Below are 20,090 nucleotides of genomic sequence, written 5' to 3'. Positions count from 1 at the left end.
ATTAACTCCCACTAGAGAAGTTGTTTGGTCTCCAGAAAGGCAAACAAAAACACTCCTTAATTGTACAAAATATTGAGTTAAGTGAAATGGATCTCTGCACATCCATCCTGTAAACATTATTATCAACTGTAATTATCTCAGATGTTATCCAATTACATGGTACACACCATTGTCCCACTAATGAACGATAAATCTTTGCTATAAAAGTGATCTATTATTTCACCCATTCAATCTCTTTCAATGATAATGATACAAACCTTTATGACTTAAGGAAATGGGAAAATATATGAATGTGAAGTATAAGACACTAGTCTGAAAATGACTACAGCAAATGTTATAAGTGCAAGTGAGAAAACATTAAATTTTCTGTAGGACTACTGACAATGATAAAAGCCAAGTAGGCACATTGTTGTTATAATTTGACAGGTGATGCTTTCACAACAGTTGAACAGTTGTTCAAAGTGTTGTGCTCCAGCTTCTATGTAAGAATGCCATGATTGTGGAGAGTGTTATTGCACCAGTTTTAACGATTCAAGTGTTGTTCAAACGATGTTACCAGCACTGACAATTTAAGCTGGAAATACACTTCTGTCTTGTCACGTGGCTCTCAGCCAAAACATTTCATATGAGTCTACATGAAGTGGGAACAGATGAGATGAATAAAATGGGCACAAAACCGAATGCCCTTTTTCTATCTACTGTGCTAGCTCAGGGTGGACAGCCTCCACGTGGTGACAGGGTTGAGTAGTGGCAGTGGGTCTAGGTCAAGATTTTGGCCTTGGTAACACATGAAAACACCATCAATAGTCAAAAATTTTGTTTAGGCTCAAGGTACAACACTTGCACACCTGCTCAGATACCTATCTGTGTTAAAGTGCCACTTTCAGGATGAAGAGGGGCACTGACCCTCGATCAAATTCACCCAGCAGATCAAAGATGAGGGTCAATGTACAAGCCAGCCTGGATGCGGTTTCAGGTGGTTTCCCAAATCCAGCTAGGTGAATACGAGGATGGTAGCCAAGTCCCACCTAAGTTATATGAGGTCTGTCTAAAAAGTATCTGACCTTTGATTTTCCCGCACAAAATATGGACGATAGCGCAGTGCCACTGAACATAGTAAAGGAAGAGACCTTTATGCACATGCATGAATTTTGTCCCCACCTTCAGCATGTCAGTCACTGCCTGTCAGTCACTGAGTGAGGTGCTACACAATGTGTTTAACGGATTACCGATTCTCTCAAGATGACTGAATGCACTGAGCAAAGATACTGCATCAAATTTAGTCAAAACATTGCTGATTAGCAAAGCAAAACAATTCGTAAGGTGCTTGGAGAAGATGTGATGGGTGTAACACAAATCAAGGAGTGGTTCAACCAATACAGAAATGGCCGCACATCAGTGGAGACTGACCAGCATTCTGGCAGGACCCAAACTGCTTGGAGTGCAGCTGTTGTTGAGAGAATGCAAAATTTGGTTATGGCAGATCATCATTTGACCATGCGGGAGATTACCCAAGAGGTTGGAGTGAGCAAAGATTCTGCACTTCTGCACATGCAAATTTGCATGATGATTTGAACATGCACTGAGTGGCTGCGAAATTCATGCCCAAGTTGTTGTCACCGGAACAGAGAGACCTCCGTTTTGATGTTGCACAGGATCTTCTGGACACCACCAACACTGATCCTGGATTTCTGAATACTGTGATAACTGGAGTTGAGTCATGGGTGTATGGGTATGACCCAGAAAGAAAAAGACAGTCATCGCAATGGAGGCATACGGAGTCTCCAAGGCTAACGAAAAAGCGACAGATGCGAAGCAAAATCAAGGTAATGCTGACTGTCTTCGTTGATGTCAGTAGAATTGTGCATCACAAATACACACTGGAAGGACAAACAGCGACAAAGGAGCACTATCAAGACATTCTCTAGCAACTCTTGTGACACAGTTCAGCACAAAAGACCAGAAATGTAGACGGTGAAAAACTGGCAACTGCATCACAACGCCCCTGCACATTCATCCCACTTGATCTAAAATTTCTTGGCCAAACATGGAATTACAGCAGTTTGACAACCTCCCTACTCTCCAGACAGGGCTCCTTGCGACTTCTGGTTGTTTCCAAAACTGAAGATGCCACTGAAAGAATCCTATTTTGAGAGTAGAGAAGAGATAATGTGGAACACGATGATGGAACTAAACTCCATTCAAAAAGAAGACTTCCAGAGGTGTTTCCAGCAGTGGAAGGATTGTTGGGCTAAGTGAGAGCAAGCACAAGGGGCCTACTTTGAAGGGGATTAGGATCCCAATCCCGTCAGGTATTCAAAATATTTTTTCTGGCCAAAGATCGGATACTTTTTAGACAGGCCTCGTACAATTCACAAACATTTAGAATATTCTGCTCACTTAACATGAATAACACTACACAGAGCCAGTTGGGATATACATTTTCCATCCGGGGGGACAGGTTGGGGGGGGGGGGGGGGGGGGAAGATGGCAACCCCTATTACAATGCCAAGTCTGTTAGTATCCATGCTGACACTACACTGATGCGGGAAAAAGGCACCAGATAAAGAATAAGAAGGTACAATACTCGCAGCACTGCTCCGCAGCAACCACATTTTCTTTGGCACGAGGTGAGGATAGCATGTGGAGGACCACTGAAGCCAGCAGGCAGCCAGAGGGTAGCTATGATGTGAGTGACCGGAGGAATGCTGAGGGCTGGAATTCATGCAGTGGCTATGAATGGCATGTCTGCTAGCAACAGGGCATGTAATTCTTGGGGGTGATTTCAGTCCTCAAAAGTGCATATTGCCCTTGCAAGAGGAGGTGTAAGGCACTTGGATAGCTGACAGGGATAGAAGGAAGGGAGAGTGGCTGCACTATCCTGGTATCATACAGTTGCCATCCAGGACAGAAGTCTGCTGTGGCCGGAGTGAGCTGGAAAGCAGCTCACCAGTGGGAGGGGCACCAAATCCAAGGGGGTGCTCTCAGAGCCTGCAGTTGGACCAGTGAAGGTGAAGGCCCAAATTCATGACAGCTGCTTGCAGAACCATTATTGTCAGCTGGCATAACCCGCTCCTTGTGATTGCTGCAAGACTGGAATCCCTTCAGCTACAAATGACAGGTATTTATACTGGTTAGTAGCTCACTTGTTGTACTGATGTACATCTTCTAAATAAGGACGATATAACAAGCCCGTCATTCGAAGATTTGCTAACCAGCCTGGCAATCTTACAAAGGCATTGTTCTTTTCTGCAGCTTCAGTATTGTAATGTTCAAAGCAACTCACTTCATAACGCACAGACAGGCTACCTCCTGCATCTGCGATGATGATGTTTTGGCTCACACCAGCTTCCAAGACTTCTTGCCACTGCTGTGGCAGAGCTGCTGTGTCCATAGCAACGCCCAAAAATTGTGGATGTGCTACACTACATTTAACGGAACATGTGAAGTAGATATCCATCAGCAAGAAGAGCAAAGTCAACTGTGGCTCGATTTTGTTTCAGTCGCATGCAGGTAGAAAAATCAGTCTAGAATCCAGTCTTCACATCTGTTTCTACATATTACCTATATTGTTACCAACTATGTACATAATAAATATTTTTATTATATTGTAGAAAATATGATTCATAAATTGCCTGGCAGAATTACCCCACAACATGTTCAGCACAGTAGTTTTAGACTCAGTCATGTTCTGAGAATAGCTCCTTATTTGAAATTTGTACTCTGCCCTTCTAAATCATCCATGAAAGTTTATATCAATAATCATGGAAATAAACTCTAGTATTCAACAGACACCACAACAAAGTGACTCTTCTTCTAAAATGAGTTGAGTTCTTTTGAATTTTGCAGTGCTTATTTCTGTAGCTCCTTATTTGCACCCTGTAATGTCCCATTTTGACTTTACTTAAGTATGCACCTCAAGTACTTTTGCTTGTGTCCTTGTTGTGACAGGAATTTCAGCACTGAAGCAGTCTCTGTACTCTTATGTTGTCAGGATCTTCCAGGAGTTATCAGAAATTTGTAGGGTTGAGATATTCAAACATATAAAGAGTGTCCATAATTAAAGTTCCAGTTTAAAAACACTATAGAAAGAGAGGCACTGCTCACAATGACATCAAATTTGAACAGCACATTACTGACATAGGGGAAAATGTCAGGGAGCAAAACACAATTGCGTGTCATTGGCTGTAACATACAATCTTGCCTCCTGTCAATGAGAGGAATATGAACAGTAATCACTATATTAGGGAAGTTTGGGAACCCATGATGTTCCCCGTCCTGCAGTCAACTCCACAAACTATATTTCAGTAGGACCATGCTCATCTACATGTGGCAAGAAATGAGCAAACCTTCTTCAAGGAATGACAGCTACCAGTACCTTCCTGACCTGCACGTCTGCTTTACACGTTGTCTATAGAACATATCTCAGATATGATCAGATGAAATTTGTTCATACTGGTCCTCCTCCAGTCACTGTTGATGCTCTGTGGATACACCTACAAATCGTATGGCACTGTGTTCCGCAGCAGCATATCCACGTCCTTTTTGATTCCATACCATGACGTCTAGAGGCTTTAACTGTAATACTGGCAGCTTCCCACCTTACTTAGTTCTGATGGTCAATCTGCATGTATAGTTCTGTAATTCTTATCATTTGTTTATTATCATGTCCCTAACTTGTGGCACACATTTCGCTGCATTCACATGCCTTCTTCTTGCAGCTACAATTTTCACAAACAGTAGAGTACATTAATTCCAATCACACAAGATTCTTCATCCTAGCCTCCTATTCTAAACACGTATCATACAGTCTACAGATGGCAGGTTTATATCCTTCTATTACTATGGCATGATCAGAGAATTTCACATATTTTCCATTTTCCAGCCAGGTTATCTTGCATTTGGACAATACGTAGACATTAAGATGTTTGTTATGGCAGTAAATAAACCATCAGAATTGGTGTCCAGTCTATCTTGTGATACATATTTAACATGGAATTTAATATTAGATTACTATTTATTCCTGGTTTCAGACAACTTTCTGTTCCAAGCGTTACATGTGTGTTATAACCATTACTGAGTGACTTTAATTTAGGGGACCCTACTCTGACGACTTCTGCAGTTAACTAGTATTTAGTATCAAGTTTCTTTTGCTAAACTGAAATAATATTTTATGACATCTTTAACAGCTACTGGTGACTGTTCATGTCCCAGTGGATGACCAGACCAAACAGCTCATCCAGTATGCAGAGGTATGTTAACAGACCTCATGTGCATGCCACAAGTACTGTGCTAACCTAACAGTTACTTTCCAAGTGTAGTGTACACCTAACGTATGAAGGAAACACTACCGTACTCTGAACAGGTCTCGCCGGAGGTATGCGCGCAATAGTCCCTGCAGTCGCACTATCCTCTGTGCCCTTGGTGGCACAGATGGATAGAGCGTCTGCCATGTAAGCAGGAGATCACGGGTTCAGGTCCCAGGCAGGGTGCACATTTTCACCTGTCCCTGTTGATATATGTATACGTCCATCAGCAGATGAAAGTATTAATATATAATTCTAATTTTGATCTAGATGGCTGCAGGTCATCAATGGTTTCTGTTTTTTCAAACATGTCCAAAAGAACAAACACCATATCCATATGAGTAATACACTTGACAAAATGTGCTGAAGAAAGGTAAGTAACCTGCCTCAGTATTTTAAGTTCCAAAGAAAACATGCAAAGTGGATGACTACATTTATATTTGAACAAATAACATGTCATTAAAACATCCTATCAAGAGATATATCTCAAATTTGAGATTCAAAGCAGTAGCTACACCACATACATCACAACACAATAAAACCTCACTTAGCGCCAGAAAATACAGTCAATCCACAACAACAATATACTTATTTATTAGTACAAATTTCTTGGTATTTTCTGGGAAACTGTTATACACCTTAAGTCTGATACCAAGTTTGCCTGATCAAACACTTTATCTATGAATCTTTTTTCCTTTTTAAAATCTATAACAGTTCAAGATACTGGACAGGTACAATATAGTCCATTTATGTTGTAGTTTTCTATTACAGAATTTGATGAGAAACTTATAAAATCACTATCATAAATGCTGAGATTTGTATAACTACACGAAGGAGTCAATTAACAATTAAATGAACCTAAAGATTAATAACATTTTTATCTCTTTCTCAATCTGTGTCAGCTTGGACAATTATTACATGAATTTGTTATTTTTTCACTTTTGTATTTTCTAATAGTGTAATTTTGGGAGCTCAAAAATATAATTGAGCTTAATCAGTTTACACATGATCCTTTACTAGTTTGGCTGATTGAAAGTGGAATCTAATTATCAAAATAAAGTTTTAGTTTTGGTACAAGAAGCATTGACAATGTTTAATCAAAACTGTAAAATAATATTCCACCACAAATGCTGCCAAACAGGAATCAAATCTTTTAGAAATAGAAAATAAGAGTAGATTCTCTCTAAATCAAATCTTCAAGAAGAGAGGCTATACATGTCTTGCATTCAATATAATACTTTATTTCTTAAATTTTTAATCAGGAGTTTCATTCACAAACAATAAGCTATTTGTGACTTATGAAACAAAAATTAATACAATTACTAACATTACAATGAAAAATTAGAATACTTCTTACCTCTTTTGCAAATACCTCTCTGTTGCTACAGGTCAAATTACCACCCAGACCACGTACAAGGCAAAGGGCATATTCTGATTTACTAGTAACACCTGCTAAGTGAGACAAACCATTTTTTACCAACCCTATTAGTGAAAAGGGAACTACAGCTTCACCATTTTGTAACACCCACTGTATACCTGTAATGGAGAAAAGAAATTTACTTTCAGATGCCTCAAACTGAAAATTAAGAGTTATTTAAATATTTATATTTTTTACTTTAATGTCATGACTATCACTTTTTATAAAAAAATATAATAAAATGCACAAACATGAAAAATGACAAAAGGTACATGTGTGAAACATAAAGAGCACACACCACATGTAGTTCTTAAAACAGGAAGTTTCTTTCCCTGTAGGAGAACAGGTATGAATAATCCTTCTGGATCCTCTGTTAAACTGTATCTTACATTATGATTTTCACGCTGGATTCAATGTTGGATGATGTCCGACATGTTTCCATTATTGAAAAGTAAATAAGAACTACCGAGAGCACACTGAGCAGAAAGATTGAACTGGAAAGGGTTAAGGGCCAAAAAGTTTGTGAACTAACTGAAGAACTGTAAGAAAAGTTTGCCCAGAATCCCCCTCATGAGTGCTTTTACTTCTGTCTGAGGAGCTTGATCCCTCACAAAAGTACATCCTTTCAGAGGTGAGGGAGATAAGTACATGAAAATATGTATCAGATGGAACAGGGGGTGGGGTGGGGGTTGGGGGGGGGGGGGGGGGGCAAAACGAAAGAATTCGCCCAACCCGAGGTAAGATGCAATCCCTGCTGCAGATGTCTGCCACACGTGACAAAGAGTAGTGAATGGAGCATCACTGATACCGTGTGAACTCTGGGGCTCTGCTGGTATAGACTGATGTGTCACCTGTAGTGTCCTGGGACCAAATGAATAACACAGTGGGAAACACACACATACACACACACTATGGAGCTTGATGTCAAACACCTCAAACAGCCAGATATTGGGCACTTAGCCAATGGAAACTGTGTCTGTAAAAGGATTGGGGGAGGGACCATTTCCCTGGGTGGAAAGTGTTGCTGAGAAACTGGATCAGATCAACATTAAGGCAGAGGAGGAAACTTCTTAGATAACAAAGAGACATGGAAGGAAAGAAAAGGCTTCCTAAGAACAAATGGAGGGAGTTAAAAGGTCTTGAACCTAAGATCCCCAACAAAGACTGACTCAAAGTGAAGAAGGTAAACAGAACTCTTCTACTGCAAACAGGGGTAGTAACAGAATGAGCAAAGTCTGTTACTTTCAATTCACAGGTGGAAAACATCCAGCAAAGCTAACACAGGCAACTAGAAACCAAACCCACAGTACTGCAGTCTTGGTTTTTTGGGTAGCAGTTATTCAACAAGGCTTGTTAGCACCTTTTCTCAGTGGGACGAGTTAGTCCAGATGACCCTTTTTCAAAAACTTGGGGAATACACTAGTCAAGGCCTCAAACTCAGGAGGGTCTATCTGGATAAGGATGCTCTGATCTTCATTTGTGAGAGGATGGGGACAGTTGAGGGGCTGAAGGAGATCGTGCCCAAGATATATTCATGGGATGAGGCAAAGCTGCTGGTCAACACAGCAACAGAACTGTTCAAGACCACTAAAATATCAGTCTGTGCGCCAAAACTACTCAAAGATAATCCCCCAGAGACTTTGTTAGAGAAATTATGGGTTCTGAACCAGAAAGTCTAAACAGAGGACCAGAGAATCACTCATCAGAAGCTTGGAACTGTTGGTCAACCCCTTGTGGTGGAAGTTGGAGAAAAAATCGTGAAGGCAATATTAAGGTTCTCACAGGTTCCTGTGAGGGAAATCAAAGACAATGATGGCAGCAAATTGGTAGCTAGAAGTGTTGCAGATAAACCTGCAGCAAACTATGGGGGCAACCACCACTTTGAGTCACCTTCTGGGAAGACAGGAGGACAACATTGCCTTGATCCAAGAATCCCCCAAGTACAAAGGGGGTATATCAGACCTTGGAGGAACTGGAGGTAAGCTGAAGCTGGTTTATGCCAGGAATCTAAAACCCCTCAGAACAAGCATTTATTTTAAAAATGGAATTTCATTTATATCAATGATGAACTTCTATTCCAAGGACTTAGTGACCATCAGAATGAATTATGTAAGAAGGGACTGCAAGGAAAGTAGTATTGGTCTCAGTATACCTTCCTAATGAGGACAGTGCTCAAACCATCACAGGAAATTATGAGACTGATAGATAACTGCTTGTAGCTGAACCAGCAACTGCTAGTTGGTTGTGATGCCAATGCCCACAACCTCATGTGGGGAAGTAACAACATCAACCGCAGATGTGGGAACCTACTTTAATACCTATTGTACAGTAACCTACAGATTGTGAATAGGGGTAAGGAACCTATCTTCAGGAATATAAGAAAGAAGAAGTAATCAACATAACTTAGACCATGGGTTTTAGGAGTTCTATGAAGACAAGACTGGGATTCGGTACACCTAAATTCATGTTTATCTGAAGTTAAAAATTCAACAAGAAATCCAGTACACTTAGAGGAAATTGCAGATGAAGTAACACCTGTCACTGTGACATCATGTTTGGAAAACATTCATGAAGAACCAGCAATTGCAGATTGGTTGTGATGCCAATGCCCATAACTTTACATGAGACAGTAGTGACATCAACAGCAAAGCTGAGTACCTACTTTAATACCTATTGGAGGGTAACCTAGAAATCTTGAATAGGGGTACAGAACTTACCTTCAGAAATGTACCTTAGTTGAATAAAATATGGAATTGCAATGAGAGCAATCACGAAGCCTGTTTAACTTTGTAAGAACAAAATAACATGGGTAAAATATCAAGGGGGCCTTTACTAAATACAATCTGTATGGTAACCAAGTGAAACAGTCATCCTGGAAACCATTCAGTGAAGAGGTGAAAGATACAGCTGCCAGAGCCACTTCCCAATATTCTCACTAGGATACCAACACATCCATGAGGCACTCTGAGGAGGGAGGATAGTTAGTATACCAGATCATTGCATGAGAGGTTGGATGTGCTCCTCAAGACTCAGTTACTCCAATGTACTCTGGCAAATGATTCAGACAAAGATTCAACCCCTACGAGGTACTGGTTTACAGGTAACAAATGGGAATCTACTAAGGAACATTTGGGTTTCAAGAAAATCCAGTAGGCAATGGGAACAATTCAACTATTTTAATCACCAGGTGGTATCTTTCCAGCTATGCTGCAACAAGCAGGAAATGTATTAATCAGATTCCTATGCAGACTGTTTGGTAAGTTTAGCTGCAAAAGTTATTCCTAATGCTTGGAGGACAGTGAAGATTGTTGTCACTCAGATCCCATGAAAACTGATCATACCATGTCTAATGAGATGAGTTCAATCAGTCTACCCTCCTTTCTTCTAAAGGCATTAGACAAACTGGTTAATATACTCATTAGGGAAAGGAGGTTAACTGAAGTTCCTCCATGTGAAAACCAGCATGCGTATCAACCAGGCAAATCATTCAAAACAGCACTTCACCAACTTGTTGGGAAGGCAGAAAAAGCACTACACTTTCATAAAATGGTGCTCTGCATCTTCTTAGATACTGAGGGGACTTTCAGCAACACAACGTTTGAATCCATAGCTCAAGCTGCAGAAGTGCATAGCATCAAGACTACTATACACCAGTGGATGCAGTTTGCTAAGACAATTTTTGCCAAGGATATGCATATGCTTTAGTCATAGGAATACTTGGTAAATTTGCATGTACTGTTAGAACACTGACACTATAAACTCTGAACATCATGTATAACTAGTGTCAGAAACAGGATCTAAGGCAGCAGTTTACAGACTTGTTAGGTTGGTTGGTTGGTTTGGGGAAGGAGACCAGACAGTGTGGTCATCGGTCTCATCGGATTAGGGAAGGATGGGGAAGGAAGTCGGCCGTGCCCTTTCAGAGGAACCATCCCAGCATTTGCCTGGAGTGATTTAGGGAAATCACGGAAAACCTAAATCAGGATGGCCGGACGTGGGGTTGAACTGTCGTCCTTCTGACTTGTTAGGCTGCAAACCTGTCACTACAATTACATAAGGGATGCATAATTAATTCACATCATATGTTTCACAAATATTCAGTTTATTTAACAAACGAGGCACCAGGTTTCAAAAACTGCCTTATCCACCTTTGGTCAGAACTGAATTGGCAGCGATTTCTGAATCTACTTCATCCTGTCCAACATCCAGTTAATGCATGATGTTCCAAACCATGTCATATCTCATTAATTTTAAATGTTAAATACCTGCATCTATTGCAAACAATGTCATATCCACTTTTTTTCATGTTGGTTCCAAAACTCACATTGTTAATGTTGTTTCCAAAAACTGCCTCATCCCCAAACAACCTTTTTTTTTTTAATTTAACCCCAGTTCTGCTGTGGATATGTATATATGTACTGCTCTGTCATTCCCCAGGTGCTGTGGACACATACAGCCACACAACTTGCATTTTCCTACAGTGCTATTGATGTCTGTATGTGCCCTGACCCGCCGACTTCTCATTGTTGTGGACAGATTACTTCCATATCTCAGAGAATAAAAAAGTTTAGTGTACTTATCATACAATGTAAGTGTCTCTTCGCAGGCCCCATTTTGATATCTTGAACCATTTATTAAATATGATGATTGTTATGATCACTTGATTTGTGATGCATGCAGTCATCCATCAGATATAAACATCAGTAGCTTGAGGATGAAACAAGATATCATTATGCTCTCAATTTTAAATAAAATTTCAGTATCTTACCTACATTTCACTCACTGCAATGTGTGAGCTAAAATCAACCATACACAAAGTTCACACAATGCATTTTTACCTCTGCAAACTTTTTAAAATATTGTGTAATGATTTACTTAATACAATGCAGCACAGTAACTATGACGTACAATGAAAATAAATTTAGTCCTTTATGGAGCAAAGATATCAGAGTGTAAGATGTACAAAAATCAAATTTTTTTTGCCTAATAGTTTTCTTAAAATTGGATGATACGTATTTCATAACAGCCAGCAAGTCCACCTGAACAGAACTGGGAACATTGCATGCAACCACCTTTTGGATCTAAAAATCAGTATCTCGAGAATGAAACAAGCTCTCAATTTCATGTAAAATTTTAATATCTTACCTACATGAAATTTTTTCACCTTATTGTTTTCTTAAAGTCAGTTGATGGGTATTTCATATTGGTCAGAATGAAGTCTCTTAGAACAAGCACCAACCAACATGAGGCAAACAAAAATGGCACCCCTCCTCACAATGCAGAGAGTACATCTGTAGCAGCGAAAGGGTTAAAATATGATTCTGTAATGGTTGTTATCCATCAACATCAAGTTTATGATAAGAACTGAAGTGCTATTTGAAACTTTATAAAGATTTACCACTTTCAACGAAGCACTGGATATATAGTATTTAAGTTTATAGGTTGCCAGCAGTGCAGCATTTGGCAGAGAGCTGGTGTAACTTATGTATAGTTTGGAATGCTAAAGGGATTTCACTGCATTGTAACAATTTGTGGATTATCTACAACATGTGGAGAAAGTAAATAGAAAGAAAGGTATCAAGAAGATTAGTGTTACAAATTCTTGGGAAAAAAGGCCAGCATAATAGGTATGTATCAAAGAGGTCGCCTAACAAACCAAATTGTGTGAACAAGAAAGGTGTCTTTAAATGCAGTGAGCCTAGTATACAATACATTATAAGACTTCACAAAAACGTCCACTGCATCCCAACAAAACAACATCAAGATGAGGTCATCGCTCAAGACACTATTTAACAACAACTAGTACGAAAACATGAAAAAGAAGGCAGCAGGAATATTGTGTCTGTTGTAAGGAGTACTGCTATCTTAACGTATCAATATTCTACTCCTTACTTATAGCTGCCTTCTGGATTGTTTGGAGAAGAGCAAGCCTTTTCTATCAGGGTGCATTGTCCTGCCATTTAATGACAACAATGACCCAATCCTAGTGATCACATGCAGTCCTGGTGTGTGCAGAAGAGTTGGTGTTGAGCTTCTGTAAGGAGCTGCCACATGCTGCTGCACCACGGATAAGTAATGTGCAGAATTTTGTACAAATGGTATTAATAGTTAAACATGTTAGTTCAGTTTGCAGAAAGGAAGTAGTTCAGTAATTCAGTTATTTCCCAGAAAGGTGCACAGGGTTAGCTAAGAGATTAATGGTTGAGATATAGTATTTGAGAATCAGTAATTGTCATGAAGAAACATACTGTTAGTAGAATTTAAGGGAAAGTGCTTCCATGATCCATGATTATCTGTTTAATTAATGAGGAAATGTAGCAATGGTTGCTTCAGTGAATGTGAAACAAACATAACTGTTAAAGGAGACTGGATGAGCACATGCATTATTAGGGAAGTGTGTTCATGCTAAGTGACAGTTTTTCATTCTTCAATAAAATAACTTTGTTATTTAAAAAATGTTAAGAGACTAGGCATGTGATCGGGTTCATTTTGTAATGAAAGGTGATTCTATGTAAAAACTCCTATACTTGAGTGTGATAGTCCGACAGCCACAAAAATAAACAAAAGGCAAGACATTAATGAGAGAGACAATGAGCTTTAAAGCATGAAGTACTTCCTGAAAGTGAGTCCAATAAGCAGTAATTACACATTGATTCAGGTATGGCAAGAAACCTTCCCTTCTGTTCTAGACATCAAGAAAGACAGGATTCAAAACCAATGCAAACAACATTTATTGACTGGTGCATCTCCTAGAAGAAAAGAAGGGGGAGACACACAGTCAATGAAGTTCTGGGGAAGAAGAGAAGTTGTTAAGAAATTTACTGATAAACTGTAGCCCATTGATTCACAATATTATTGGCACAAATCTAATAAGAAATACCTTTATTCTGATCTTAGTGTAAGGGAGCTTTGAAAAACCTACAGTTAATCAATTGTTCGAAAATCCAACATCAAATAGAGAAAGAAGAAATGAAGATAAAATACTAATTTTGACAAATATGTGATACCAAATATAAGTTTTAAGTCTCCCGGAATTGGTTTGTTTCAGTGTGTCTGTGACTGGAAAGAAGAGTGAAGATTTCAACTCTTTTTCATGAAGATAAAAACCTTTTAATTATAAAACTGAGAGTGTATGCTGTTATAAGGTAAGGTATTTGTAAAGTTAATATAAACTGAGGATTCTAATGCTGAGAAGTTTTCCTTTGACTGCCAGAAGAACATGATACTAACAAAACTTCCTGACAAAGCAGCATATTATGCTAGACAGCTGTGTGCTTGTAAATTAACATTATGTAATGGTAGTTTGATGGCACCTAAAACAAGAAAAATTTGACAGTCTTAACTTGGTTTGAGACAGATCACTGTAAAAGATCACACAAAATTTCATCTGCAATGTATAAGTGCCTGACAACTTTTGAGTTTGTAGGTATCACCAATTACATTGAACTGCTCTGCTATGGCTGTTCAGGAAAAAGGATAAATTATATAATAATTGGAAAGCTTTGCATTTTGACTGTGCAACAAATCTCCTGTGAATGTTAAAGAAGTGCGAGTAGTCTACCCAGTTGTTGGCCACTCCTTTCTTCTGCCAGATTGTGTATTCAGAAGTATTGAAAATGCTGTGCACAAGAAGTAAGTCATTGTTTCTCCAGAAGAATATTTTCAACTTTTTTTGAATGAAGGCATTGTCAAAAAGTTAGGAAGAGATACATATAACTTAAGGGACTGGAAATGGTCAGATAATGGAACACTGAAAACTTCATCACTTTGGCACTTCAAACCTTCTAAGTGCAAATATATGTACATCAAAAAAGGCAGGTTGTCTGTTGTAGTAAGAGAAGAAGTATCGTATATGTCTGACCTTTCAATGTATCAATCACTTATCAAGAAGGGAAAAGGGTCCTTTAGCCACCACAGACAAACTGCTATATGGAGTACCTGAAAAACCAGAAAAGTTACAGGATGCAAACCAACTGTTTTCTAAACATTATGGTGATCAGTGGGTTGATAATAAAAAACTGTCATATTATAAAGAAATAATGTCTAAAAGGAACACTGCCATTTGTGGAAAATGTCCATGAACTACAAGAAGATGAACTGAGGGTTTAAAGAACAATGGCATCCTTTCCTGTGTTTCATTAATACAATACTCTCTAATAGTTATGTTCAATTCAAATTTTCTTTTCTTGTAGTATTTTTTTCCGAATTTTTGTATCGGTAGTTAATGACTTATTATTTTATTTTTGATTGTGATACTAATATTATTCACTAATGTAAATTAAAACCACACTACAAAACAGTTGATAATAATTAAACATGTTGTCTTCAATATAGAATGTTCATTATTATTTAGTGCCAAATACCCTCCAATTCCTGAGTTGCAATTCCGAAACCCACCTTCTTGTGTGTATACAGTCAAAGGGATGAAACTTCACAAACTGATTTTTTGTGTTGGTAGTTATGTTCTGACCCAAAGATTTTAGCACATTATTTAATAAAACTGCCTATCAACATTCTCATGCTTTGTGAAAACCAAAAAAATGTACCTGAAATATAATTATAAAAATATGTTTATTGCAGAAAAATTATTTACACTAATTTAATTTGAAACATGACATGCCATTGATTTCACAACTGCTTTGATGTTTGGCTCAATTTTTTGTCAATTTACACGAACGAATGGTGAGGGGCAGGCTGCTATCAGATCAACAGCAGCCCACAATCTGTGCATCTCTGATCTAAAGCATAGTCCCAAGAAAACTGTTGCAGTACTGTTCATCAGGAAGCACCTCCAGGACATATACTGGAATATTAAGCTCTTCAACAAAATTTTTCCAGAAGAGGGGACGAATAACCCTAGATGCGAAACTAGCAGAGACTCCTCAGATAAAGAATATAAGTTACAAGGCATAATTTGCTCTTATGTGCACTAGGAGGCCTGTGGAAAAAACTAGAGCCTTAGTACTAAGTATTTTCATCGGATTTCCACCTCTCTAATAAGAACTATTATAATTTATAGGGCCACAGAATGGTGGAATATAGAAGAATAGCTGTCAGGTGCTTGAGAAGGTGCACAGATTGGTTTACTTAGCCATAATGGATGGAACTACACTCCCACTGATGGGTTGGAGATCATATTTGGCACTCTTCCAGTATGTCTTTGGGTTACAATAGAGGCAGATTGAAGAGAGGAGAAAAAACTTCCAGCAGCTTCAAAAAACATTTCTATGTAACCATATCAAATAGGAAGCAGTGGAAGGAAGAACCATAGTACCATTCAGGTAACATAGTCTGGTTTACTGAGGCACCAAACAGAAGAAAGTTCTGAGGCCAGGGTGTACGGAGTGCAGCCTCCTGAGAGTGTAGTTTCTCTACGAAAACTGGAAACAGTACTCACTATCAGTGTATGCATGGAGTGAATCTACATAGTTGTTACAATTATTCAAGTATTCAAATTCATTCAGGAAACAAAGAAGCTCTAAATCTCTATCAGGCCCTGCAATAAGATCAAAGATCATTGCACAATGCCAGGGAAAAGCAACAGAGTAAACCTGCTGTGGGTTCCTGGCCACTCAGGAGTTAGTGTTATCAAACAAGCTGATATGCTATGCAGGACTAGGGGTGATGACTCCATTTTCTGCATTGAAACTAGACTTAACCATCACTAATATTATCATAAAATCTAAAATATGTAGCTGGATCAGGAAGCAGCATACAGAATATAGGACTAAAACCAAAAAACAAAAATGGGACGTATCAATGATTCTGAAACCATGTTTTAAGACAAATGCTGCAATTCTAGACTTCAACATGGGCCAAATTAAATTCATGGTAACTCTAATGACTGGCCATGGAAGCTTCAGGAAACACTTGCACACAATGGGTATAAAAAGGGCCCTAAACACAGACTGTGTGGTAAAAGGGGTGGAAACTGCACCACATTTAATCTTCCAGTGTGAAGCATTGGAGGCCAAAGGACAAAAAATATTTGGGTCATTTATTCCTGAAGAAATTATGGCTAACAGAAATCAAGTTAAGGGACTCGTACAACTTTTTAAGGATACTGGTTAACTTTTCTAGAATGACAGGAAGATATACTGAACAGTAAACTTAGTTTCATTGTGAGCAACAATGGGAAAGGGCCACTGTTGTTTTGTCTCTCTGGCTAATTCAAATCAAATAAAATGCCCTGATATTACTGACAAGGAATAGGACAGAATGAAGATCAAGATGTAAATTGCCGTTGATGATGAAGCCATTAGATATGTAGCACAAGAGCAGACAGACAAAGGATAAAAAAGGGAATCTGCCACATCTTTTTCAAGGAAATCATTCTGTCAGTTGTCTTAAGCAGTTTAAGGAAACTATGGAAAATCTAACTGTGGATGTCGGTTGTGGATTTGAAATGCTGTCCTACTGAATGAACTTCCAATATGTCTTACCACTGCCTACCAAGGGTCAGTACCACAAGACAGAGACAAAGTGGAAAAGGAAGAAATAAAATGTCATTCAAGAATGTCACCAACATATTCTGGAATACAGAAGATGTAGGAAAGAGCTATGGAGAAAATAGAGAGAGAGAGAGAGAGAGAGAGAGAGAGAGAGGGAGGGACAGAGAGAGAGAGAGAGAGAGAGAGAGAGAGAGATGAACAGAAGAATCTACAAAGCAAGTACAAAATGCAAAGGACCAGAAAATTAAAAAGAAAGCAAGAGAAATGACACTGGAAGATGCAGAAAAAGTGAGGGAAGGTTAATATAAAGCATACAGGCATAACAGAATTACAGAAAAATGGTGAGGAGTGTACAATATGGAAAATAAAAGGCAATAACTGGGAAATGACCACAAGCCAACACCTAGGAAGTACCCCCTTTCTATCCCTTTCTCTGCCTTCCCCTAGGTTATATTTCTCTCTGTACACACTTTGATCTTCAACTATTCCTCTTTGTCCCTAACTTTTCTCTTTTTTTCCTGCTTATGTTTTGTTCACTAATTCTTCTCTCCCTTTCGCTTGGTTCCTGCGTACACTGTTTAAATGACCTGTTGTCACTTTTGGTGTTCATGTACTACCCAAGTCTGCCCATTTGAACTTGTTTCCTTTACAGGTGTGTTTTAAACTCTAATACAGCAAGTACCATATCTGACAAAGCCATGTGTTAACATTTCCCATTCTGAAATCTTGATTTTGTGCCCCACTGATAATTTGATCCTACCTTGATGAGTCCATCTTCCCTTGCAGTTCTTTGTAGCTTTCTACTTATTGACAGATAATATTCACACTTCTTTCTCTCATTAACTTTTCTTTTGTTTTGGCAAGTTGCAAACCTTAAATGAAAAACTTTTGTTTCTTTGTGGTCCTGACAGATTTTCTTGACAAATTCTTGAAATCTCTGTCAAGCTTTCCTTCTTTGCATTTACTCACTCTACCAAGACAAAGCACCTGTGATTCCAAGTACATGATCCTTTTCCATCTATATGTGTGTGATAGTGAATCTGATGCAACCTCACATGGTGGTAAGTACATTCTTTCGTTGATTTTATTTGCTGGAAGTTGAATCAATGTTGGGAGTGTATTAAATTACCTTTGTAAAAATAGTCATCCATGTAAGAAGACAAAAAATGAATACAGTCATCAGATTGAGTCTCCAACCAGGCAGCTACTAAACCTTTCACATCAATATCCTCTTCACTGTAATATGAAGAAAGTAACAATTATTTCTAATTTGTATTGCAAATTTTCAGTGGCTATAACAAATCATGGTAAATAATCACTAAAATATTTTGATTCAATGCAGTTTCTGTACTTAAATACATCAAACCGTTTAATATAGTGTTACATGATATGATTTTAAAATCCTTATGTTGTACAGTTAGGACTTCTGTGACTGACAATCAAAAATCCACTGAATATTGAGAAATAGAGAAAAATATATACATATTTAAAAACTTAATATCTAGTAACTTAAAAACTGTTCAGGTGTTTTCCCTATAAACAAATCCATTTCTTACATCCTAAATTGTGTAACTTTTCTGTGATATAGCAATATCAATGAGAAGTTGCTTTAATCCACTTTTTGTCAGTAATTGTTTTGATGTCCCTGCATAACACAGTAATTTCATGACTGTCAGTGCTATTGCATTGGATGCGAGTTGGAAGTACTTGACAGTTGATCTGGAACAATAAAATCTACTGTTTTTCTGAAGGACAGAACTACTGTTTATTCTATTAGAATCTAATTTCATTTCACGTAATTAAGAAAACTAGGAAATTCATTGTTTGTTTCATGTAAATGATGTAAACTTCAGTAATGACATTGTTAGTTGGCAGAATTGAATGTCTAAACATGTAAACATATTCGAAACTATTTTGTATGTATGCCTGATCAATTTGATGTGGTAATTTTTAATATTAATACCAAAAGATGTAACATTAACAATGAAATAACTGTTTAAAAAGGTATATAAGAATGGAAGCTAGCTCGATGGGCATCATTGCTGGTCAGAGGTTCTGTGACACACCACCTCTGTCATATTGTCCAATAAAAATTCTATGAAAAGTATAAAGTTAAAGGTTCCTTAATCCACATAGTGTGCTGAATGTGTCTAAGACATGAATCCAGTTCTCAGGAAGAACTCCAGGACAATGAGCAGATAACAAATTAAGTATCCTGAGGTGCATCACCTGTACAGACTGTTCACATTTCATGCACCCATGTTGGCTGTTCACATTTTGTTGTGTATAAAACTGAAGCAAGGTTATAGCACACAATGTAGCATGGACTTCAGCAAGCTCACATAGTCATTTCCTTTTAAAGAAGTAGACATTATGTCACAATGTAGTTGGAATATTAGGAGTTAATCAATTGTAACGTCACATGTAGCACCACATTTCAAAAGCTATTCTCTTCTTGACTTAATAAGTCCCCATTTTACTTCCATACAAGATTACACTCCAAATACCTTCAGAGAAGACTTTCTAACACTTAAATTTATATTCAGTGCTAACATATTTCACTTTTTGAGAAAAGCTTTTCTTGTTACTGGTTTTCTGCATTTTATATCCTCACTCCTTAAGCCATCATCAGGTATTTTTTGTCCAAATAGTTACTCGTCGACTACATGTAGTGTCTTGTTTCCTAATCTAATTCCCTCCACATCACTTGTTTTAATAAGACTACATTCCAATATCAACTTACAGCTTTTCTTTTTCAAGGCACTATCCAGTCATTCAAATGATCATTCAAGTCCTTTGCCATATCTTACTGATCTACTGTGTTATTGCAAACCTTGAAGGTTTTATTTCTTCCCATTGAACTTTAAATCCATTTCGATTTTTCATTGTTTCCTCCTTTTCAGCTACTGCTTCCCT

At 38.1% G+C, this 20,090-nt stretch overlaps 1 protein-coding gene across 1 annotated transcript in view; it reads right to left on the bottom strand.

Moving 5' to 3' along the window:
- LOC124777773 (cytoplasmic dynein 2 heavy chain 1) overlaps positions 1-20,090 on the bottom strand; it is an 829,086-nt gene that overhangs the window by 385,173 nt on the left and 423,823 nt on the right. The window contains exons 36-37 of the mRNA XM_047253283.1: positions 18,304-18,410; positions 6,664-6,842 (exon numbers count right to left, since the gene is read on the bottom strand). Coding sequence (XP_047109239.1) covers positions 6,664-6,842; positions 18,304-18,410 — 286 coding nt within the window. The remainder of the gene's footprint in view (positions 1-6,663; positions 6,843-18,303; positions 18,411-20,090) is intronic.

This window comes from Schistocerca piceifrons, chromosome 2 (genome assembly GCF_021461385.2).
Source record: "Schistocerca piceifrons isolate TAMUIC-IGC-003096 chromosome 2, iqSchPice1.1, whole genome shotgun sequence".
NCBI classification, from domain to species: domain Eukaryota; kingdom Metazoa; phylum Arthropoda; class Insecta; order Orthoptera; family Acrididae; genus Schistocerca; species Schistocerca piceifrons.
Note: the sequence above shows the minus strand (reverse complement) of the source record. Positions and strands in the feature narration are given on the sequence as shown.